At 40.1% G+C, this 24801-nt stretch overlaps 2 protein-coding genes across 5 annotated transcripts in view; one reads left to right on the forward strand and one right to left on the reverse strand.

The window, feature by feature from the left end:
- The window catches only part of CCDC50 (coiled-coil domain containing 50), a 75448-nt gene extending 65275 nt beyond the window's left edge, over positions 1 to 10173 (reverse strand). Inside the window, exon 1 of one of the 2 annotated variants that reach the window (XM_070466237.1) lies at positions 9560 to 10173. In XM_070466237.1, coding sequence (XP_070322338.1) covers positions 9560 to 9608 — 49 coding nt within the window. In that variant the 5' untranslated portion in view covers positions 9609 to 10173. The remainder of the gene's footprint in view (positions 1 to 9559) is intronic. The other variant, XM_070466238.1, reaches the window with a different exon arrangement.
- The window catches only part of UTS2B (urotensin 2B), a 44678-nt gene continuing 29961 nt past the window's right edge, over positions 10085 to 24801 (forward strand). For 2 of the 3 annotated variants that reach the window (XM_020905241.2, XM_070466241.1), the window contains exon 1: positions 10085 to 10788. The gene's annotated coding sequence lies outside the window, so the exon portion shown is untranslated. Of the gene's footprint in view, positions 10789 to 14648; positions 15917 to 24801 lie in introns of those variants that run through there. The other variant, XM_070466240.1, reaches the window with a different exon arrangement.

The following is a 24801-nucleotide window of genomic DNA, read 5'->3' on the forward strand; positions in this document are numbered from 1 at the left end:
TATTCATCAACTAGTGAATGGATAAGCAAATATGGTACAGCCATTCACTGGAATTCAGCAATGGAAAGGAACAAAATTACTGATATACACATTAGGTATTAGATGTATTATGCTAAGTGAAAGAAGTCAAACACAAAAAGCTATTTATTGCTTGATACTATTTATATGTCATTTTTGTAAAGGCAAAAGTATAGGGCCAGAAAACAAATCAGCGGTTGGTTGGAGTGGGAAGGAAGGGGTAGAACAATTTGGGGGTTAGGAAATTGTTCTATATCTTGACTGCTGCGGTGGTTACAAGACCAAACACCTGTCAAACTCAGCACTGCACATTAAGAAGAATTTTTACTGTACATTGAATTACACATCAATGAACCTGGTGAAAAAGACAAAAACACTGATATATAAGCCAGACTGGCTTTACACTGGCTCTGGTTTATTAGAAAGTTTTCAGTGCTTTTATATCAGTGTATGGTTACCAATATCATATGAAGACCTACATATCTTAATGTGTGCATTTGTTTTAATGAAATAATGACATACTAAAAAAAAAAAACCACTTCTTTTGAGTATGTGTGTTTGTGGTATACTTTTAAAAATAGTCAGTCAGTCAGTTCACTCACTCAGTCGTGTCCAACTCTTTGCACCCCATGGACTACAGCACGCCAGGCTTCCCTGTCCATGACCAACTTCCGGAGCTTATTCAAACTCATGTCCGTCAAGTCTGTGATGCCATCCAACCATCTCATCCTCTGTCATCCCCTTTCCCTCCCATCTTCAATCTTTCCCACCACCAAGGTCTTTTCCAATGAGTCAGTTCTTCACATCAGGTGGCCAAAGAATTGGAGCTTCAGCTTCAACATCTCTCCTTCCAATGAATACCCAGGACTGATTTCCTTTAGGATGGACTGGTTGGATCTCCCTGCAGTCCAAGGGACTCTCAAGAGTCTTCTCCAACACCACGGTTCAGAAGCATCAATACTTCAGCGCTCAGCTCTTTAGAATCCCAACTCTCACAGCCATACATGACCACTGGAAAAACCAGAGCTTGGACTATATGAACTTTTGTTGGGAAAGTAATGTCTCTGCTTTTTAATATGTTGTCTAGGTCAGTCATAACTTTTCTTCCAAGGAGCAAGCATCTTTTAATTTCATGGCTGCAGTCACCATCTGTAGTGATTTGGGAGCCCCAAAAAATAAAGTCTGTTACTGCTTCCATTGTTTCCCCATCTATTTGCCATGAAGTGAAGGGACCAGATGCCAAGATCTTAGCTTTCTGAATGTTGAGTTTTAAGCCCTTTTTCACTCTCCTCTTTCACCTTTATCAAGAGGTTCTTTAGCTCTTCTTCACTTTCTGCTATCAGGGTGGTGTCACCTACAGGTCTGACGTTTTTCATATTTCTCCTGGCAATCATGATTCCAGCCTGTGCTTCAGCCAGGCCAGCATTTCTCATGATGTACTCTGCATATAAGTTAAATAAGCAGGGTGGCAATATACAGCCTTGACATACTCCTTTCCCGATTTGGAACCAGCCTGTGTTGTTCCATGTCCAGTTCTAACTGTTGCTTCTTGACCTGCATACAGATTTCTCAAGAGGCAGGTCAGGTGGTGTGGTAGTCCCATCTCTTTCAGAATGTTCCACAGTTTGTCGTGATCCACACAGTCAAAGGCTTTGGCATAGTCAATAAAGCAGATGATTTTCTGGAACTCTTGCTTTTTTGATGATCCAATGAATGTTGGCAATTTGATCTCTAGTTCCTCTGCCTTTTCTAAATCCAGCTTAAACATCTGAAGTTCACGGTTCACATACTGTTAAAGCCTGGCTTGGAGAATTTTGAGCATTACTTTGCTAGCATGTGAGATGAGTGCAATTGAGCGGTAGTTTGAACATTCTTTGGCATCGCCTTTCTTTGGGATTGGAATGAAAACTGATCTTTTCCAGTCCTGTGGCCACTGCTGAGTTTTCCCAATTAGCTGGCATACTGAGTGCAGCACTTTCACAGGATCATCTTTTAGGATCTGAAATAGCTCAACTGTAATCCCATCACCTCCACTAGCTTTTTTCATAGTGATGCTTCCTAAGGCCCACTGGACTTCACGTTCCACGATGTGTGGCTCTAGGTGAGTGATCACACCATCGTGGTTATCTGGGTCATGAAGATCTTTTTTATATAGTTGTTCTATGTATTCTTGCCACCTCTTCTTAATATCTTCTGCTTCTGTTAGGTACACACCATTTCTGTCCTTTATTGTGCCCATCTTTGCATGAAATGTTCCCTTGGAATCTCTAATTTTCTTGAAGAGATCTCTAGTCTTTCCCATTCTGTTGTTTTCCTCTATATCTTTACACTGATCACTGAGGAAGGCTTTCTTATCTCTCCTTGCTAGTCTTTGGAACTCTGCATTCAAATGGGTATAGCCTTCCTTTTCTCCTTTGCCTTTCACATCTTTTCTTTTCTCAGCTATTTGTAAGGCCTACTCAGACAACCATTTTGCCTTTTTGCATTTCTTTTTCTTGGGGATAGTCCTGATCACTTTTGTACAATGTCATGAACCTCCATTTATAGCTCTTCAGGAACTGTATCAGATCTCATCCCTTAAATCTATATGTCACTTCCACTGTGTAACCATAGGGAATTTGATTTAGGTCATACCTGAATAGTCTAGTGGTTTTCCCTACTTTCTTAAATTTAAGTCTGGCAATAATTTGGCAATAAGGAGTTCATGATCTGAGCCACAGTCAGCTCCCGGTCTTGTTTTTGCTGACTGTACAGACCTTCTCCCTGTTTGGCTGCAAAGAATACAATCAGTGGGTTGACCAAAAAGTTCGTTTGAGTTTTCTGTACCAGCTCACTGAAAAACTCTTCTGCTTTGGCCAGCACAATGGTATCTGAGCTTCCCTGGTAGCTCAATCCATAAAGAATCTGCCTGCAATGTGGTTGACCTGGGTTTGATCCCTGGATTGGAAAGATCCCCTGGAGAAGGGCAGGGCAACCCACCCCAGTATTCTTGCCTGGAGAATCCCCATGGACAGAGGAGCCTGGTGGGCTACACTCCATGGGGTCACAAAGAGTCGGACACAACTGAGCGACTAAACAGCACAACTGTATCTAGGAATTTTTGTACTGATTGCTAAATTCAAACATCTGGGAATAAACAGTCTATATAACCGCAAGGTATATAAGGCCAATTATCCTTTGTAGTTCTTATTTGGGATCTAGGGCATCCTAATTTTACAGTTTTGAAGCACAGGACACTTTTAAATAGGTCATCAGCTAAAAGCATTACTCCAACAATCCTTCTAGTGGCTGCATCTGAAATTGCAAACATAGCTGTGATAATCTTTATTTTTTTCCCCTATAGTTTAGGGTAGTTAATTGTAAAATACACTCCTTTACTTAAAAAACTGGGATTTCAAGAATAGTTTACTTAAGTTTTGTGGTATCACACTGTTTTTTGTTACTGAGGCAAAAATTCACTTATCTCAATCAAAACTCCACATTTCTGAAAAGAATTGAGGAAAGATCGTGGTCCACAGCTTTATTTCCACAATATGTTTAATCATCTTAAAATATCCAAGCCTCTAAACATTAGCCCCTTCAGGCTGAGTGTACCAGAGAGGAAATGCATCTTCTATGCAGGAAAAACCACTGAGGCAGGAATATGACCTTCTGTAGTTCATGCAGCAATTCATTTGCTGAATCAATACAAAAACCGGGAAAAAAAAAGCTTTTAATTAAAAAATAAAATAAAATCTAGGTCAACTTTTTAACATTCATATCAACCATTATCCCTAAAACAACTTGAGAAAAAGCTCTGAAATTGTTTTGCCATTCCTTATTTTTATACCATTGTTTTTCTCCAGTGGATCTAGCAGTAAAGTATCCGCCTGCCAAGGCAGGAAACACAAGAGACGCAGGTTTGATTCCTGGGTCAGGAAGATTTCCTGAAGAAGAAAATAGCAACACATTCCAGTATTCTTGCCTGGGAGAGTCCATGGACAGGGAAGCCTGGCGGGCTACAGTCTACGCGGCCGCAAAGAGAAGGATACAACTGAGTGACTGAGCGCGCACGCACACACACATTAAGGAAATACATCAGGAGTGATTCTTTTTTATCTAGAGAATAATTGAAAAGAGAGAGAAGAACAGAGAAAGGGAACAAAAGAAGAGAGACAAAGGGAGGAGATGGGAAAGGAAGGGGAAGGTGAAAAAGGAGAGAGGAGGGAAGACTGAGCTGTGGAATACTCAATTCTAAACTTTTCTAAATTTAGGCCCCATGTGGCAATTTTTAGATATGTTCAGTCTAAGGGGTTTACTACAACTCATTTCCCCATCCTGGCTCTCAGATTTTCATCTGGAAAATCTGGTGGAGCAGTGGTTTCTAATAGTTTCCCACAAGGGAGAAGTTGTCCTTTATGTACTTGTCAGTTAAAAAAAAAGGCATCTCCTGAATTACTAAAATAATCTTTATTTTACAAATAGCAGCTATTTCAGTTTTTAAAAATCACTGATTTATTTAAGAAGGTACTACATACCTGCATATAGCAATGTGAGAGGCATTCTGGGTGGAATTTCAAGAGTTCTTTATAACTCCTTGAACATCTCCTTGAACTCTACAGGACTGCCTTTCTAGCACAGTCAAGATCACACCATGAACCACAGGGCACTTTTTACTGTGAAACTACCCTCACACAATACGTTGACACACATAAATTTCTAAAAAATATGTATCTAAGGTTCTTTTCAGCTTCCAAATTATGTGATACTGCTGTGCATTTTACCTCGGCGGGGGGAAAAATTAAACCTGTTACTCAAAAAAAAAAAAAAAAAAATCAAATCACCAAATAGCATTTTAAAAAATGTTTTTACTAAAATTTTATTCTTAATAATGATTACCTTCAAAGTCAGAAGGAAGAGCGTGCAATGACTTTTTTTTTTACATTCTATGTTATCCATAACTTTGTATGGATACCATTTATAAGACATATCTATGAAAAAAAAACACTAGAAAAAATACGTAAAACATTTTCATAAATGAAATAGTGGCACTAAGATACATGATGTCCAGGTTAAAAGGCATTATTTCTGCCCTCTAAGAGCTTATGCCCTGAGAAGGAACAGGAAATTATGCCAGAGTTAGGATTTCTAAACTAACAGAGAGCATCCAGTAGTCATGATTTATTCATTCATTCATTCACACATTCACATATTTCCTGACTCTTTGCCAGCTATGTGAAAGATCTGAAGCCAGATCAAGGTAAAGAAAAACAAGACACATACCTAAGTCAAGATTTAGCAGTGGTCTCATTAAAAAACAATAACCACCTGCTAACCCAAAAAAAACTTATGGAATTCTGAGGAAAAGAGAAACTGAGTTTGTCCGAGAGCCAGAAAATGGACCTCTTAAGAGACCTCCATCACATTATATGTCTTGTGGGCATGCCACATGCTTTAGATCTCTGGGACTACTTGATTAACTTACTGTAACAGACATCATTTTGTAACTTGCCACTTAAAGTTCTGGACTGCTGCCATTTTTTTAATTTACCCTCATCTTGCCACTATGGTGTTCTGGACCTAAAGTGAATCACCGCTTTCTAGGCATATTTCGGAAAATGCAATAACTTCGATCTTTAAAGAAAACGGATTTGCATCAGAATAGCTAGCTACCTTCATTTCAAGAAATGTCTCTACCACAAGTGCACAGGTGCTCATCAGATGCTAATCGTGAGTAAACTAACTTTGGAGATGTTGGAACTTCCCATTTGAAGGACAGTAAAAATACATAATACATAATAAATTCCCTTACTGCTGAGAGGAAAGAGGAAAGAAGGTTGGCCTAGTAAATGAGAGGATTGTAGATTATATATTACGTGTTCAATGTTTAAAAGTGGGAAAACGCTAATGACTAAAAAACTGCAAAGGAGTTAATAAACTTCAAAGAGTCTAGAAATGACTTTGATTCATAGTCTACATCTCTCAGACCAAAATCTTAAGATAATGTGAAAACTTTGCTAAATACAGGAAAGAGCAAGATTAGCAGTGAGCAATTAAAACGAAGTAGAGCTATGGGAGTGGCTTCCCCAGTGTCTCTGCAACAAAGAATCCGCTTGCCAAAGCAGGAGATACAGGAAACATGGGTCTGATCCCTGGGACAGGAAGACCCTCTGGACGATGAAATGGCAATCCACTCCAATATTCTTGCCTGGAAAATCCCATCAACAGAGGAGTCTGGAAGGCTACAGTCCTTGGGTGTCACATAGAGTCAGACACACAGAGATGGGAATCAGACTTGAGAGAGCAAAAAGTGGGGCATCTGGATTGTGGTTTCAGAAAGAAAATTCAGCAAAGAAGCTAAAACTGACCAAAAAATCTAAGTTAGTTAACTAATGAAAGTGCTCTTTTTTTTTTTTAAGGGGAAAAAAAGCTTTGATCTAAACTAAAAAAAAAAATTGAAATATTGTTGGAACTTTTTTCTATTGGAGAACACTTCTGTCTAGCATTCACAGATTGCATGATGCATCTGAGATATACATCTAGTGATATAAAAAAATGGTCGAGAATTATTTCAAATCTTGTAGTGGAGAACCTCAAATGTTTCCAAAGAAATAAAGCATTATTTCTAAACAACAGCAACAGTATTTCCATTACAAAAAGTATGCAGATGTTCCAAAAAACGCTTTTAAACCCAGAAACAATGATGTGTGTTAAAATTCATCTTAGACTTAATTCTTGACTTAATTCTTTTCATTACAAATGATCTCAAACACATCTCTGTCTCCTATTTTAAGAGAGATTTCCCAAAGTAAAAATACTGCAGTAGTTATTTTTTCAAAGGTCTGTCCAAATGATGAGTATCTTTGACCATCTTAAAACTAAGCAAGTAATAGATTTTAACCTAGAAGAAAAAGTTTTCAAATATTTCCCTTCCCTAAAGTCAGCTGCTACCATGACCTCTGTTGAGATGTTCACAAAAAAATCCCAGGGCGCCCGGTCCCTTCCTAAAGAAAAGGCAGTGGGACGGGGCAGACATCCACTGCATTGTTCTTCTCTGTCTCTACTGGAATCTGCCCAATGATTCCAAATTGTAACTGTATATAAAGGTTTACGTTAATAAGATAAGTAGAGAGTTTTTAAAACTGGAGTTTAAAAATCTGTGCCAGAATATTAAGCAAACTATTACTAAACTTCCTTTTCAAACTGAGTTGGAGTTTCAGTATTAAGAACAGTCTCAATGTTTGTGTATGTTTTACCCAATCATGGTCACCAACTTTATTTTCTTTAATTAGGGTCCAAAAAAATCATTAGGGAGCAACCAGACTATAATCAAGAGTTATATTAGAGAAAGATACACTTTATTAGAGAGTGAATACTTCCCAGAACAAAAACCACACCACCATTAGGACATTCCTAGTACAGTGTATCATTTCCTTTGATGATCTTTGAACCAGAAAAATCCGATGCTCACAAAATGATCATCTCAACAATTTCTGACCACCTTCAAAGTAAATCAATATATGTAATTCTAACTTAATCAAACAGCCACATAAATTCCCACACCACTTTACTGTATTATATAAACTGGACTGCCTCACACCAAGTTGTGCAAAATGAAAACCAATCCAAATGAGTTAAACTCCAGAGTTTAGCAATGGAAAAATCTTGCATTTATAGGTGTAAAGTGTTTGTTGAAACCCTTGAGAAAGAATATTCTAGAATAAACCATTCATGTCTTGGTTAGAAACCAGAAGACCTAAGAGTAATATAAATGCATACACAGAAAGAAAGTGGGTTTCAAGTTCGTTTCAGGTCACTAACATGTAGAGCGAGCAAGGTAAATTCCTAGCACTACACGACTGTGAGCTGTGCTCAGTTGTGTCTGACTCTGCAACCCCGTGGACTGTAGCCCACGAGGCTCCTCTGTCCACGGGGATTCTCCAGGCAAGGATACTGAAGTGAGTTGCCACGCCCTCCTCCAGGAGATCTTCCCAACTCAGGGATCAAACCCAGATCTCCAACACTGCAGGCAGATTCTTTACTGACAGGGAAGCCCTAGTTTACAAATTGAGATTGTGTCTGAACTCCAATTCTCATCCTACTCATTATATATACAAGGATCACTTTTTCTCTCCAGACATCCAAAACACACACACACAACTTCATACCGCAAAGGTTAAAGACAATCTCTAAGACTAGGACTTTCACAGTGCAAATCTGCCTTTCCCACCACTCATGCTGCAGAGTCGACAGGGCAAAGAAAAAATCATTTACATATGAATGCAAGGACCTTTACCAAAACCAGGATAGGAACTCAGGGTTGAAAAACACCACTTGCTAAATAATCTCCGGCCTAAAAAACTCTAACATCCTTTAGGAACAACAGGACAGGCCCAAACATTAAAAATTTTTAATTTTAAGCATTAAAAACTCTACACAAAACCAGCGACTGTCTCCTGGTGTTTGAAACTCTGGGGCCTAAAGCAGTCAAGCTTTCTTTGGATCCTGGGTTGAGCCCTAGCAGCCACAAGACCCTATGAGTCAAATCAGGTTGGCAATCAAACACACAGTTCCAAGAAATCAAAGATCCTTTTCAATTAATTCCACCTTCCCAGGACAACTAAGACCACAAGAGTCAGCTGAAACAAATGACATCCACTACAAAGACAATCTCTGCAAGCCCAGATAGCACTCTGGGACTGCTACGCTTCCCAGGGACAAATAACAGCCTAAGATTACTAAAGATTATCGCAATCCAGCACCCAAGAGCTCAGTTTGGAGAAAAAAAAAAAGATCTAGGATGAAGACAAGAGGCAAGAAGTCAATGGGCGTCTTGCTAGAAGTCAAGCCAGACCAGTAGTAATCAACCTCTTACTCTTTGTGGACATCAGTATAGGAAGCTAGTTAAAATAAAGATCACAGTGAGTCCCCTGCTCCCCCTGGCTTACTGCTTTTTGTGAGAAAATACTTATTTATAGCAGCTTCCCATCTGGCTGCTCGCGTTGGGCAGTGCCCAGACTAAACTTTTAAACCTGGAAGAAGGTGGGAAAGTCAGCCAGCCAGACGCAGCAGCTAGGAAACGTAGACAGAAGGAGGGAAAGAGTCAAGTTTCAAAACAAAGGTTCCACAAGGAACTGCACGTCAACCACTCCCCACTTCCCAGCCTTCAAGCCAGCCAGGCTGAGCCTGAATTTTTAAGAAGAGAAATAAGTCAGAGGCACCCAGCTCTGGAGCTTTCACTAACGGCACGGCTACTCCCGAGAACCTTTGCACAACCACTTGATGAGAGTGGTGTTGCCCTCGCCCCCCATCTCCCGACGCTGGGGAGAAACTGGGGCTCAGAACTTAGGTGACTTGGCCAAGGTCCCACAGCAGAGCCGGAATTCAATTCCCTCCAGGCCAGGGCGGGCCGGCACCCGGTGGGCACCAGGCGAAGGCCGCGGGGGCCGCCGAGACTAGGAAGGCCCTCCTCCCTCGGGAGGGACCCGGCGCTGGGAGCCGGAGGGGCCCCGCGCTGGGAGCCGGAGGGGCCCGGCGCGCGGCTCCACGGCCCGGCCCCTACCTTCCTTGACTCCCGGCAGCTTGGACTGGTCGATGGTGACTTCAGCCATGATGGCCTGGGGTCCGGGCTGCACTTCGCCTCCGGCTTCCCGGCCGCCGCCTGCACAGAGCACGGCCCGGCGCGCAGCAGCAGCAGCGCCCGACGCGGCGCAAAGTCCAGCCCGCAGCGCTCGGGCCCGGAAGGCGGGGCGGGCCGCCGGGCAAGGGCTGGCGACAAAGACGGCGGGAGACGGACCCGGGCGCCGCAGGCTGCGCCGCCGCAGCCACCTGCTCCGGCGCCCCCGGCCCTGATCAATACCAAATACCCGGAGCCCGGAAATGGACCCGGGCCGGCCAGTACGGAGGGAGAGAGGAGACAGAAAGGCGGGCGGGCGGGCCTGGGTGGGGAGGGGGAGGGGAGCTGCAGGTCTGTAACCGCAATTCAGTGGCTGGCGAGCGCAGATCGGCTCCTGCGGCCGCCTCCCTACTGTCTCCTTTGTGCCGAGTGACGCGCCCGAGGCTAGGGCCCCCGCCCCCGCGCCCTGCCTCCCTCCCAAGGGAGGGTCGCGTCTGTTGGCGGGGGCCTTGTGTCCTGAAGTCCTCGGCCAAAAGGCCGCACGGATCCCCCACAACAGTCGTTACTGTGGCCGGTGTAGTCCCCATTCTTCGGCTCTTTCCACGGGATGCTTCCTGTGTGCCTGGCTCTCTGGGATTCGAGGAAAGATAATGTTTGGGCATTAAAAACTCTCTACTACAATGTACAGAACTAGAGAGCAGCTGATCAGAAACTAGGCCAGTTAGGAGAATGTTCACAACCAGTTGAGGGAACTGAGTCATTCATTCATCAAAAATGCATGAACGTCTCCAGAGTGCGATGTTAGATACTGTGGGTGATAACGTGCGTCAGACATCTCCCTCTTCTGGCATGTCACACATTGGTCTATAATTGTGACATTTTTCTTCCCCCGAAATAGCATCTCCTGGCAACAGAATTCTCCCTCCCTTTGGGAAGTCGTCTTCGGGAGGAGCCTCCTCTCCCAAGCTTGTGCAATCAAAGAACCTCTCCACCATCAACAAGCTTCCTCCCTCACCTACATACATTCATCTAAGGATGGGTGTGTGACCAAGACAAGTCAAGCAGAGTACTTCTCTGGGGTTATTATATAAAGAAGACAGATAAGCATTGTTTCTTGTGAGGAGCGTTGACTCTTCTTAATAGAGAATGAGGCCAAACTGAAGACAGAAGTAAAGGTAAGAGGACAGTAGAGATGAAGAGGGTGTGTTCTGGTGTTACCATAGTAGCGAATGAGCTGGTCCTTGAGATCCCACTGCTCTGGGTTCTGGTATTTACCTCCAGCATCTTCTCAGTTTAGGCTAGCACATTTTACTACCTTAAACTAGTAAAAGTTGATATTCTGTCACTCAACAGCTCAAAGAATAACTGTATGAAAGGCCGCATGGAGGAGAGTTTATTGGGACTTGGCATTCATTGACTAAGATTGGCAAAAAATTAAGAGGATTTTCTAAGCCAGAGGGTGGCAGACCCTGGCCCACTGGATTTGAATGGCTGCTTTTTATGTGTTTAAATGATTACATTTAAGTGCTTATAGAAATACAACATAATATTTTCAATCTTGCCTCTTTGTACTCAAATTATAAAATATTTACTATTAGACCATTTTCAGAAAAGGTTAGCCTTTTAGGCTAACTTAGGCTAACTTTAGCCTTACTAGGCAGAAAGAACACCCAGTAAATTAAGTGTGTAAATAGAAATATTAGAAAGGTAGATTTGTGGGGATTTTTAAGTTGCCTGCTGTAAAATATAGTTCGGGCCGAGGCAGAAAAGGAAAGACAACCTCAACAGAAGTAGGTTACCTTTATTCAGGCAAGGAGGGGCGACACTAGGCCTAAGGGCCAGGCTGAGTGCCAAGAGGGATCAAGGAGGCTCCATATTTATAGGGAGGTTTGTAGAAGTGATAAGGGAAATGTTAATCAGGCGGGGTGTTTGGGGTATTCTTTAGTTGAGATGGCATTTGTAGTTGGGCAGGGGGTGATAAGTCTTCTGGGCAGGTGTAGGGGGTGGAAGGTTTCTGGACAGGGGGATAAGTCCCAGATAGATGCAACCGGCCTGGAGCATCAGGGCTGAACTAAAGTTCTGTTTTGTTTTCTCCGAAGTTAGATGATTCAGCAAGGGCCTTTGAGACTGTTGTTTTCTTTTCTAGGCCCAAAAGACTCCTTCACCTGCCTTCTGTGACTTTTTATAACTTCCCGTGGTCGTGGAGAATATGTATAATAACAGTATTGTCTGTTTCCTGCCCCAGATTCATTGTCTTTATTTCTCTGTCATCCTGTGCTCTGGGAGGGTGACATTTATGAAAACATCACCAGGGTCGGCTTGCCCTGTGGCTTACTTTTGAGTTAGACCAGTGCACGACACTGGCAAAAGATAAAAAAATAAATAAATAAAAATAAGGAGAGAAATGTGAGGGTGTGTATTACATGCCTTTCCTTTATGCTAGCTAGGCCAAAATTTTGGTCATACTGTATCTCTCTGACTACAATGCCTGTCTAGAAGCCTCTTTCCCAGTGTTCCAGCTCTGATGAGTCTCTCATAATACCATTTCTCTACAGTGCCCCTTCAGGCCTAGAGTAGTAATGGCTTCACACTGTTGCTGGTTCCCTTAACCATACCCACACCATTGTAAATAATCCCTTAATTATATTCTTTCCAGTTTAACCATTTTGAGTGTGCCTTCTTTTGCCTAGACTCTGATTAATATAGTTGAGATATGCCAAAGTGTCATTGCTTTGTTTTCCTTAACAACATCTACATTTCTTATGATCACTGTAAGACCACAAAACATATTCATCTATTCATATGATCTCCACTTCCTATTCTCTCAGTCTTTCTTGACTATTTCAAGCATACTTTTTAGCCTCATTGCTCTAAAAAACAGCTGTTTTTATTAGAATTAACAATGATCTCCATGTTTCCAAATCCAGGGGTTAATTCTCAGATTTCCTCTTATTGGCTTACTATTCCCATATAATAGATATGATTCAACTCATCTTCTTAACACATTTTTTTGTTTGGGGTTTGTTTTAGTTTTTGTATTTTCACTTACCTCATTTATCTCCCTCACTTTTCTACACCACTAGCCATGTTGTTAAAAAATGATTCAAACAATATAAGCTCACTTTTGAGGGTTCTTCTGAATACTGGTATCTACCAATTATTGGAGATAGTTATAGGCTTCCCAGGTTGCGCAATGGTAAAGAATCTGCCTGCCAATGCAGGAGATACAGGAGATGAGGTTTCTATCCTTGGTTCGGAAAGATCCCCTGGGGAAGGGAATGGCAACCCACTCCATTATTCTTGCCTGGGAAATCCTGGGGACAGAGGAGCCTGGCAGTCTACAGTCCATGGGGTCACAGAGTCAGACACAACTGAACACACACACATAAGCTAGAAACTCCACCTGAATTGTTTTTACCAGGTTATAAGAAAAGTATGTCTGAAACCAAATTCATATATACACACATTTAGGTACAAAAAGTCATAAAATCCACTCTGAAAACTTAATAAGGTCTCAATTCCTTATCATTTTATAGCCTCTAACTACACAGTCCATAAAAGATTTGTGTAAGCACAAACATTATTTTGGAATCATGCCTTGAGCACCATTGTACAAATTAAAGACTGAAAGCTTCTCTTGGTTCTTATACCCTACCCAAAAAACAGTGGGGAATTTCTTTAAAATATTTCAGCCAATTCATGTATCTATATATTTCAAATATCCCCAAATTTAAACTGATTTCTAATATTCATTATATTGTGCTATGAACTTTCTGTTATTAATCTAAAATTTTTGAAAATAGCTTAATGTTCCTATTACAATTTTCTTTAGGGTGTAGCCTTCTGGTAAAATCCTAGGTCATAACACCTGCAGATTGTATTCCTAGTTAGGCAACTGACCACCCCTAGAATGTACACCAAAACTAAACACACATACACACACACTCCTATGTGACATTCTTTAAGGTTTCCTCCCAATTTCCTAGACCTTCAAATGCTGGAGTGTTTCAGACCGCACTTTATTATTCAAACTATTCCTTCCTAACTATTCTTATTACTTTTAGTTATTTACCCAGTCTCTTTGCTTTAATTATTAAGTCTCGGGTAAATGAAATTGCCAGTATGGCAAAATTTGACTGAAAAATAATTGACAATTAATGTGATTCAACCTAATATTCTGACAAACCCCAAAACTTGTATTTTCAACCCAAATTCTCCATGAGTTCTGCCTTCATGTATCCAGCTGCTAAGTTTCATATTCATTTAAAGGTTTGATTGGCTGTAGTGTCAAACGTGTTGACAAAATAAGGGCGACAAGGACTGGAAAAGAGAACTTTCGATTGACATCCAGGTTATTCATAAGGAGGTAGTGATAGGAGAGTTGGGAGAGAGTAATCAGATTACAGGGTTTTTTGTATACATATCAGTTCAGTGCAGTTCAGTTGGTCAGTCGTGTCCAACTCTTTGCATCACCACGAACCACAGCACGCCAGGCCTCCCTGTCCATCACCAACTCCCGGAGTTCCCCAAAACTCAAGTCCATTGAGTCGGTGCTGCCATCCAACCATCTCATCCTCTGTCGTCCCCTTCTCCTCCTGCCCTCAATCTTTCCCAATATCAGGGTCTTTTCAAATGAGTCAACTCTTCACATCAGGTGGCCAAAGTACTGGAGTTTCAGCTTCAGCATCAGTCCTTCAATGAATATTCAGGACTGATCTTCCGGTTCAAAAGCATCAATTCTTTGGCACTCAGCTCTCTTTATAGTCCAACTCTCTCATCCATACATGACCACTGGAAAAACCATAACCTTGACTAGACGGACCTTTGTTGACAAAGTAATGTCTCTGCTTTTTAATATGCTATATAGGTTGGTCATAACTTTCCTTCCAAGGAGTTATATATATATACATATATATATACATATATATATATATAAAGTATGCATAACATTTATATTTTAGAAAGCATGAGTTTTTGCCTAACTAAAAAATTTGTGACATTTTGATTCCACCTGTTTGACTCAGTATGAATAGAATGCTAGATTTCTACTTTTAAAAAATGGACATGTAACAAGCAACAAAGGGAATAACCTATAATGGAAAATAATCTGAAAAAAAATCAATGTGTATATGTATAACCAAATCACTTTACTGTGCACCTGAAACATAATAAGTCAATTAAACATCAATAAAATATATTTATTAAGAAGAAAAAAGTGAATGGAGATGTTTCAGTAAAGATGGTGGATTGAATCCAGGTATCCAATTCACTCTCTGCTGAAAATGCACCAAAGCCACACTCCCATTGAAATGTAAATTAAAAATAATTTTTTTTTTGTGTGTGTGTGTGTTTGGTTTTATTATCTCCATTTGACAGAGGAGGAAGCTGAAGAAGGGAGAGGTAAGGTCATGTGCAGAGTCCTTGGTGGGTATCTAAGATGCAGATCCCGTCTGGCAGCAGGCTGTTGATACTTATGGTCAATAGACTAGAATTCCTTTCAAACTGATGACAATCAAGACAACTGGGGAGAACAGTCTCCGGGAAGCTCACCCTATGGCAATCCTAAAAGATCTCAAGTGCCTAGCAGAGGATTTACTGGGACTGGAATGTAAGGCCAGTACCTGCCAGCTAAACTCAGCCCTGGGACCCCTTGGGGTTCACCAGCCCCAGGGAAGCGAGGAGAGAAGCAGCCCAGGTAGTCCTGTTCATCATGAACCCAAACTGTCCTGAAAGGAGCACAAACTGGTAAAACGTTTGCAGAAATAAATGTTAAAGCAGGATGTCTGTATTTACAGAGACTGTGCATTCAGAATCAGTTTCCACCCCATGCTTCCGGCAACTGGTGGATATGACCATAAACACATCAGTCTCCAGAAGCCAGTTTGCCAAAGATCCTCTGTTTCAGGAAGGACGCCCAGCCCTCACTGCTTGGGGAGCAGCTGAGATCAGCTGATGCCAGGTGATGTTCTCGGCTCTAACAGTTCCTGGGATCCATTCCTCCAGGATTTTGAACAGCGTATCCTCCAAAGGTGGTCTTTCCTCTCTCAGAACATGATGTGACTCTCCAAACCTAAGCCTCAAATGGTTTGCAGATCTTCTGGGGTGACTGTTTCCTGTGTTCTGAGATGCCAGGTAGTGACAGCTTTCTGCCTGAGAACTGTGGACAGCATGTACATGGAAAGCTGCTCCTAGCAGGCAGGAGGTGCCTGGTGGCAAGTATCAGAAAACATGGCCCATACTGATGTGCACGAGAGAGGGAAGCTTGTTGGCTCCTGTAACTGAACATCTCTGGACAGATTTCAGGTGAGGATGGATATAGTGACTCAATCACGTGAAATACACAAAAAAATACCTTTCTTTTTATCTCTTTTCTCTGCTTTCTGAGTTTTTAATGAGTTATAGTTTATATATGATATTATACATTACAGGTGTGTAATAGAGTGATTCACAGTTTTAAGGGTTATACTTCATTTATAGTTGTTATAAAATACTGGCTACATTTCCTGTGTGGTACCATATATCCTGTGGTTTGTAGCTCTTAATTTCCCATCTCTATGTTGCTCCTCTCTCCTTCCCTTTCCCTCCCCACTGGTAACCACTAGTGGGGAGAATCTGCAGAATCACCCACATTTTCAAATATGAGTCAAAGACTGTCACTCCTTTGTACCTGAATCTCTGTGGCATTCCATCTTCTTTAGAATATAATCCAAAGTGCATACCATAGTCTGCTGGAATCACCCTTACCACTCTGATTTCATTTCCTTCCTCTTGTAGGAAAGGAAGAGGCCTTCTCTCATCCTGACACCTTGCTGTTCCTCCTAGGCCGTGCATATTCTTGCATCAGTACCTTTGACTTAAGTGGTCCTTCTTCCTGGAAAGCCTTCACCCTACACAACCTCTTGCCAAACAACTTCATGACATGCTCCCCTAATTTCATTCAAGTGTCTACTCAAATGCTACCTTCTCAGAGAGATATTTCCTGAACTTATCTGTCATTCTGTATTTGTCCACTCTTTTTTTCTATCTACATCAGTTATTCTTGCAGATGTTACAGGTTTATATGTTTATTCAATACATCTGTCTAGTTGGGTGAGAAGAGTGGATCTTTGCCTATGTGAATTATTACTGAATCCTAAGTACATAGAATACTGTTGGCACATAATAATTGCTCATGAAACTGTACTGAATACATTGTTGAATGAAGTATTTGGTAAAGAAGTATTAAAATGCTGATCAAACAATATTTTAAAAGTAAATTTCTCAATATTTTCTTTTCAAAAATGAGTTTTAAGAAAAAAATCTAGACCTTACCAGATTGTAGACATCCTTGAAAAGATTTAGAGAAACAACTAGGTTAAAAAGACAGAACTCTAACTTTGCCAAGAGGAAACTTTAACTTATTTATAACCATGTCTTGAAGGCTAACTTTTGCTTATGGGGCATTTATTTCTTACATACAAATACATTTCTTAAGTGAAATAATAAGGACCATAAAAAGTAAGTATGGATACCACTGTCATTTGGAAAATTTTTCATGGCTGCCACGAGAGTGCAGGCAAGAGACAACAATAAGAAAGTGACTCCACATGGAGCCAGAGCAAGGGATTCTCATCCAAGAGACTTGGCAGCAATGAGGTAAGATGTCAACAGGCTTCACATCCAGGGATGTTAAGTACTCTGGCACAGGTTCTGACTCATGCAAGGAGGAGGATCATGACCTAAGACAGAGCTAAAGCAAGATACAGCAGTGTGAGCTATGGCAAAAAATTCCTAGCCTCTGGAGGAAAAATATCTTGTGTGATGGAGTTACTATCATTTCTGCAAATTGTATAAATAATAAATCTCTCATAAAACATAATTCCATTTTTTAAATGAACTCAGGTACATTTGTGATTCACATATAAAATTGTTTATAAACATTACTAAGATCAGCATAACTTTCTGTGGATATATTTTTTTTCAGCCAAAAGTAACTGCAAACAATTATGAATGAAGGAAGGTCTAAATTAAAAGATCTTCCACCTAGAAAAGATTGGAATGCACTCTTAAAGATAAACTGCATACTCAGTTTTTCTGCAGGAGACCCATAATTTTTGAATCTTCTTTCTCCATGTTATTTTCCCCATGATACCTATAACTAAAAGGGCAAGACTATAAATTCAAATTGATAGAAGGAAATAGGATAAACTTGTGTAATTCCAGTTGTTAGCACTGTAATGGCCTTAGAAGATTCTTGGATAAATACATCTAAGGAATTTCTGTCGTGTTATACATTTGTGAAATTTCTTCAATATTTTGTTTGGCTCTATGTAAAGAATGCTTGAAGTATGAAAAGTGTTCAGTGCTAGAGGGAGCTTTAATAAAGGTATAAAAATATGAATAAGAAGTTTAAATATTGATTACAGTGGCTACCTCTGAGTAGAGGAGGAGGGGAAGGAATAAGGAATGCAGAAGATTATTAGTTGTAGATTATATTTGCAAAAAATGACCACAGTCTTGGTTCCTATCATACATGCCCTCTTGTATAATGACATTATAGACCTTCATCGACACATGGAGTCTAATTCTCCTCCCATTGAATCTGGGCTGGATCTGTGACTACTTTGACCAGTAAAATGCAGCAGAAATAATATTTTGAGACTTGAAAGCCCTGGCATTAAGACTAGTCAATTTCTGCTTTGATTCTCTGAGAGAAGTAAGTTGCCTTGTAAGAAATGTGACTGTCCTAACATCTCCATGCTGTGAGAAGCTCATCTAGCCACGTGGAGAGGCTTTCTGCAGGGGAACAAAGATCCCAAGGCTGAATCCCTAGTGGAGCTCCCAATTGACAGCTAACACCAAGAGGACTGCCAAGCATTTTGAAAATGAATCTTCAAAATCCAGTTGAGACATTACAGATAAAATCATGTGGGAAAGAGATAAACTATCTTCACTGATCTGGAGCAATTTGTCAAAAAGTGAAATTGATAGTTGCTCAATCGTGTCTGACTCTTTGTGACCCCATGGACTGTAGCCCACCAGCCTCCTCTGTCCATGGGATTTCCCAGGCAAGAATACTGAGTGGGTTGCCATTTCCTTCTCCAGAGGATCTAGATGACCCAGGGATCAAACCTTCATCTCCTGCATTGCAGGCAGATTCTTTACTGTCTGAGCCAGCAGGGAAGCCCCCAATTTGCTGAATATTGAATAAAGAAATGAATGTTGTTTAAAATGAAGAAGCTGTAGAATGGTATATTGTGCTCAGTTGCTTCAGTTGTGTCTGACTCTTTGTAACATCATTGACTATAGCCTGTCAAGCTCCTGTATCCATGGGATTTTCCAGGCAATACTGGAGTGGATTGCCATGTCCTCCTCCATGGGATCTTCTCAACCCAGGGATTGAACATGAGTCTCCTGCATCTCCTGCATTGCAGTTGGAGTCTTTACCACTGAGCCATTAGAGAAGCCCTGAGTGGTATATACAGCAGTAAATAACCAAAAGAGTGTATTTCAATTATATCTGTAAAGTTTTGATTCTTTGAGAGAAAGCCACATATTTGAGGCAAGCATGGAAAAATACTGACTTTGGTCTGGGTGTGGTGATATTTTCCATTTTTCTCTTTACATATAAAGTATTGCATATTTCATCATTCAAAATTTAAAAGCCTATTTAGACTTGCACTTCTTGCTCAGATAGAGTCAGTAGTTCCAAGTATGTCCTCCTTCCATAACAAGTATAATGTTGGAGAAAACATATGTGGGAAATGTTTTAAAGTCCTGGGCTTTAGGCAATATGATCCCTGGGAGAAGACAAATATGTAAATGAACTCCCATCCTCTCATTAACTTTTTAGTTTGGTACAATTTCCCAACTTTTATAAAGGGAGTGGAGTCCCAGCACTCTCCCTGGGGAATCATAAAATAGAGTTCAGGGCTTCTGACACAATTAGAACTTGTGGGGCAGGGGATTGAAGAAGCAGGAACTGCAGACAGGAGTTCCCAAGTCCTTGGTCAAAACCGGCATTACATATCTGTCTGATGAAACCAACCCTATGAGGCCTCAGAGAAAGCAGCATCCACAAAATAGAGGCTGGAATGGCCATTCTAGAGGGCACCAGATGCAGGAAAATGTTAAAGATCCACTGAGAGGGGAGAGATCTCATTAACACATCTGGTATTCAGGTAAACTACAAAGAGGCCATAAATTATATGGATACCCTACTTGTAAAGAATATTCTGTAGCTAATCTAATCTAACACACCCTAAAACCAAGCTTTGACAGAACTTCTAACATATAACTGCCTGCTGAAACAAAACTCAACAGTCATTAAAAACAAAAAAAATTAATTTAACCCAGATTGTTTACAATGTATCATTCAAAATGTTCAGGAGGGAAGCAAAGTTTTCCCACCTAAAATTACTAGACAGGTAAAAGAGTAGGAAAACGTGATGAATAATCCAGAAAAAGGCAATCAGAGGAAACAGACACCAAGATGACCCAGATGTTGAATTTAGCAGTCAAGGACGTAAAAGGACTATTTTTAGCAGTTATTAGAAATATTTTTAGGGACTTAAAGCAAAATATGTGGTCATAATGAATAAATAGCTAGAAACTCTCAGTTGTTCAGTCACTAAGTCATGAACTGCAACTCTCCTGCAAGCTCATGAACTGTCACCTGCCAGGCTCCTTTGTCCATGGGATTTCCCAGTCAAGAATACTGGCCTGGGTTGTCCTTTCCTTCTGCAGGCCATCTTCTCAACTCATGGATCAAAACTGCATCTCCTGCATTAGCAGGCAGATTCTTTACCACTAAGCCACAAGGGAAACCCAGTAACTCAGCAGCGAAATCGAAATTCTACAAAAAGACAGTGAACAAATATAGAATTTTAACAGATAAAAACCAAAAACATAAGTGGAAATCCTAGAAACAAAAATTACAATTTCTAAAGTGAAAAAAATCACTGATGGACTTAATGATATATTGGAGATGGCAGATACAGACTCAGTGAACTTGAGAACAGATGAATAGAAGTTATTTAATCATAGAAAGAGAGAAAACAGATTTCTTTTTTTTAAAAAAGCCCTTATTACCAGTGGAATAATACCATACTGTTTATAACACAGGGGCTTAAGGACCCAAGATAGGAGAGAAAGATAATGAGGAAGAAAAAAAAAATACTTGAGAAAATAATGGTTGAATATTTCCCAGACTTTATCTCAAAGCATCAGTCTGCAGGTCCATGAAGCTCAGAAAAACCCAAGAAGGAGAAATACAAAGAAAAAGCACTTAGACCACTTTAGTCGAAATGGGTAACAACCACAGAGGAACAGAAAATCTTCAAAACATCCAAAGAAAAATGACATATTATTGGACTGGGCGAAAAGTTGGTTTGGATTTTTCTGTAACACTATATGGAAAAACCGGAAGGAAATTTTTGACCAATCCAATATATACAAGGGAAAAGGTATGTAAATGATGATTGACTTCTAACCAGAAACAATACACATCAGAAAATAAAAATTATTACTGTAAAGTAATAACAACAACAAATACCTATCAAATGAATATTCAATATATTACAAAATGGCTCTTCAAGAATAAAATAAAGGTAACTTATAAAAGATGAAAGCTCAGAAAATGTGTAGCCATCATATGTACACTACAAGAAATACTAAAAGAAGTTCAAGAGGCTGAAGGAAGACTAGCTTCTTTTCTTTTTTCCTTTATTTCCCTAAAAGACAACTCACTGCTTAAAGCCAACAGTTCATTACAGGTAGTGTTTATAAAGTATTTAAAAATAAGATTCATGATAACAAAAGCATGAAGTAACAGATGGAAAAATGAATTAAAGTACTATGAGGTTGAAGTGTGAAAAGACTTGAATAAATCAGGCAGTGGAAGCATGACCCTATTCATTTTATGTGTGCAGCTTAACACTGAATACAAAACCGGACAAAGATATTATGTGAAGACAGTAATATGGACCAATAACCCTGATGAAGATAAATGCAAAAGTTCTCAACAAAATGTTAGTAGGTCAGTAGAAATATACAAAAGGAATAACACATAGACACCAATTGGGGTTACTTCTAGGAACGCAAAATTGACTTAATACTAAAAAATCAGTCACTGTAACTCAACATCTTGATCATCTCAATATAAAGTATCAAAAATAATCTTGAGAAAATGGAAAACCAATTCATACTTTTAAGAGAAGCGACTCTTACCAGGCCAGGGATATAAAGAAGCCTCTTCAATATTGTAAAAGGTATTTATGAAAAATAAGAAGAAAAAATAGAGGTTCATGAAATATTGCACTGTTTGCTCCTAAGCTGGGAACAGTGAAAGGATATAACTTCTCCTTATTTTTATTCAGTATTTTACTGTGTGACATTCCACGGAGGAGTAAGGATAGAAAATAAAGTCCACTTAGATTGGAAAAGAAATCAACTCTAGTTATATTTGACATGATTCTTTAAGTAGAAACTAGAAGCAAAGCAACTATTGGAAGTAATATATTAACAAAGGCATAGAGTACAAGTTCAATACACAAAAATCATTTGTATTTTTGTATACTAGCAACATTTAGAGAATAAAAAATTTTAAATCAATTTCCTATAGCATTACCAGCAAACTTATAAGTAAGAAACAATATCACATTCCAAAGGAATTGAAGAGATTTGAACCACCATCAGATATATCTAAAAGATGTATCCTTTGGCCTTCCCATGCAAGGCGAGACACCTGGGTTCGATCCCATTAAAAGGGAAAGGCTACCTACTCCAGTATTCTTTCCTGGAGAATTCCATGTACAGAGGAGCTTGGCAGGCTACTCCATGGGGTCACCAAGAGTCTGACACAACTGAGCACTAACACTTTCACTTTCACCCTTCGGATCCACCATGGACTCTTGAGGTGCAGCGCTTCCTTGAACTCAGTCCAAATTCAGCTGGCCGGACTCAGATGAGTCGTGGGAGACTGTGGCCAGCACAGCAGCACATTGCTCTGTATTTGGTCTCACTCTTTCCATACCTTACTTTCTCTTTTTGTACCATTTGGGAAGCAAAATGTTACCTCTAAGCCTCTTAGGGTTTTTGGCTGGGACTCAGAATTAAATTGACATAGACAGATTAATGGAGAAATGTAAAAAATGAATTTAATATGTGTTTTATAGGCTAGAGAGCCCTCAAAAGTAACTGAAGACCCAATGAAGCGGTTAGATTTGAATGCATATTTATTCTGAATTGGACGAAGAGCAGTAAATCATGAGAACATGGCAAGATAGAGGGGCTAAGCTAGGATAGTTAATTGAGTAGAAAAGTGACCAGCAAGATAATTGTTAGTTTAACAAGGTTTATTTTTATAGTTTTCTCTCAGATAAGAAAGTTACTATCCTCTTGGTATGAGGAGGGCATATGGGGGTTTTATTTCCTGATGAGGAGGACATATGGGGGTTTTATTTCCTGCTTTCAGGAAGAAAAAGCAGAGGGCACAGTATTCATCTTTCACTTGCTTTTAATTTTCAAGTGTCTTTAGCTCAAAATAATCCTTATGTCAAAGCGGCATATTTTAACGTGGCATATTCTGTCACCCTTCAGTACCATCCAATAAAACATCAGCATGTAATTTTGCCACAAGTTTTCTTTTGTAAAGTACTTGGTCTAAAACACAGTGTACTGGCATATGGAGGGTATGTGGAAATGTAATCAGCAAGGAACCTATAGGGATAGGTTGAGGCAGGCTAGGCTAGGTCAGGGAGAGCCTTCAGTGTCAAGTTTAGCATTCAAAGCAAGTGCAGGTTCCAAGAATCTATGATTCTGTATTCACACAGAGTGGTTGGAATGGAATTCCGCATCAATAAAGTGACTTGGTGCCTGTCCGGGCATTCATTAGCTAATTAAACTAGGGAATGAAGATTGCTGATTCTTTCTCTTCACATAATTCCTATGAACCTCTCTTTCATTTAATTACGTGGGTTGCACTCTCATTCCTGTCAGTAGCCCATCTCTCATGTGCTGGAGAGGAAAGGTCTGCCAGAGGTGAAGCAAAGCTTCTTTAGGTAATTAGTTAATGAGAATTCTGCAGCAACCTCCATGGTGAAATTTCCCCATCCTTACTGGAGGGGACGATTTAGTGCTGAAGCAGCTACAGGACCCCAAAGCAGGTCTTTTGTCCACTTATCAATATCTCTATCATGCTTTAGGCAACTTCTGAAACTGATACAAATCTAGTGGTTATTGTATATTTCTGACTTAAATTTGGGCTGAGGCATAAAACAAGAAAAGATCTAAACTAAAAAAATGCATGACAAGCAGATCTTTGCAGGACATTTGGTCCTGTCCGAAATGTCTATAAGATACTTTGTTGTTGTTGTTTTTATTGTTTGCTCATTAAGTCATATCTGACTCTTTTGCATCCCCATGGACTGTAGCCCCCCAGGCTTCTGTGGCCTTAGGATAAGCCTGGCAAGAGTACTGGAGCAAGTTGCCATTTCCTTCTCCAGGGAATCTTCCCGACCCAGGGATCAAACCTGCATCTCCTGCATTGGCAGGTGGATTCTTTACCACTGAGCCACCACGGAAACTCCATAAGACATTTGGTCCATGCCAAAATGTTTTTATATTTGCATGACCATTTGGTCCTATCCAAAACCATTTGGTGTGGACCAAATACGCCACTGGACATTTTAGATAAGAAATGTCTATTAACCCAAACAGATTATCTGCAAATTGTAAATGTACTAGAGTTAAATCATCATTACACCTGATCTATAGATGATGAAATCAGTGAATAGGTTGACTATGTCTCTGGAGTGAAATTGTGCTCTTTATGTTTTTATGTTAATGTAGTCCTTTATTTTATAGGGTAAGTGAGGGAAAAGATAAACAATATGTACATAACTTGCTTTTGTTGCATTTATGTACACTGGAGTTTTGAGGTTAATATTTGATGTTAATATATATACACTGCATTGAAGGTGTCTTGATTTGCTTTCAGCGGAAGTGCACCTTTAGACAAGGGTTCAATAGCAGTTTATTTGGGAGGAAATACCAGAAGAGATTGATGGGGAGAGGAGAAATGAGCCTAGGAAAGGAAGAAAGCTGATAGAGTATGTTATCAAGTAGATTACTCTTGTGGACACCTGGAGCATAATCTATGCGGGAACTTGGGCTGTCAGTGAAGAACATGCTTCAGAGTTGTCCCAATC

Source organism: Odocoileus virginianus, chromosome 4 (genome assembly GCF_023699985.2).
Source record: "Odocoileus virginianus isolate 20LAN1187 ecotype Illinois chromosome 4, Ovbor_1.2, whole genome shotgun sequence".
NCBI classification, from domain to species: domain Eukaryota; kingdom Metazoa; phylum Chordata; class Mammalia; order Artiodactyla; family Cervidae; genus Odocoileus; species Odocoileus virginianus.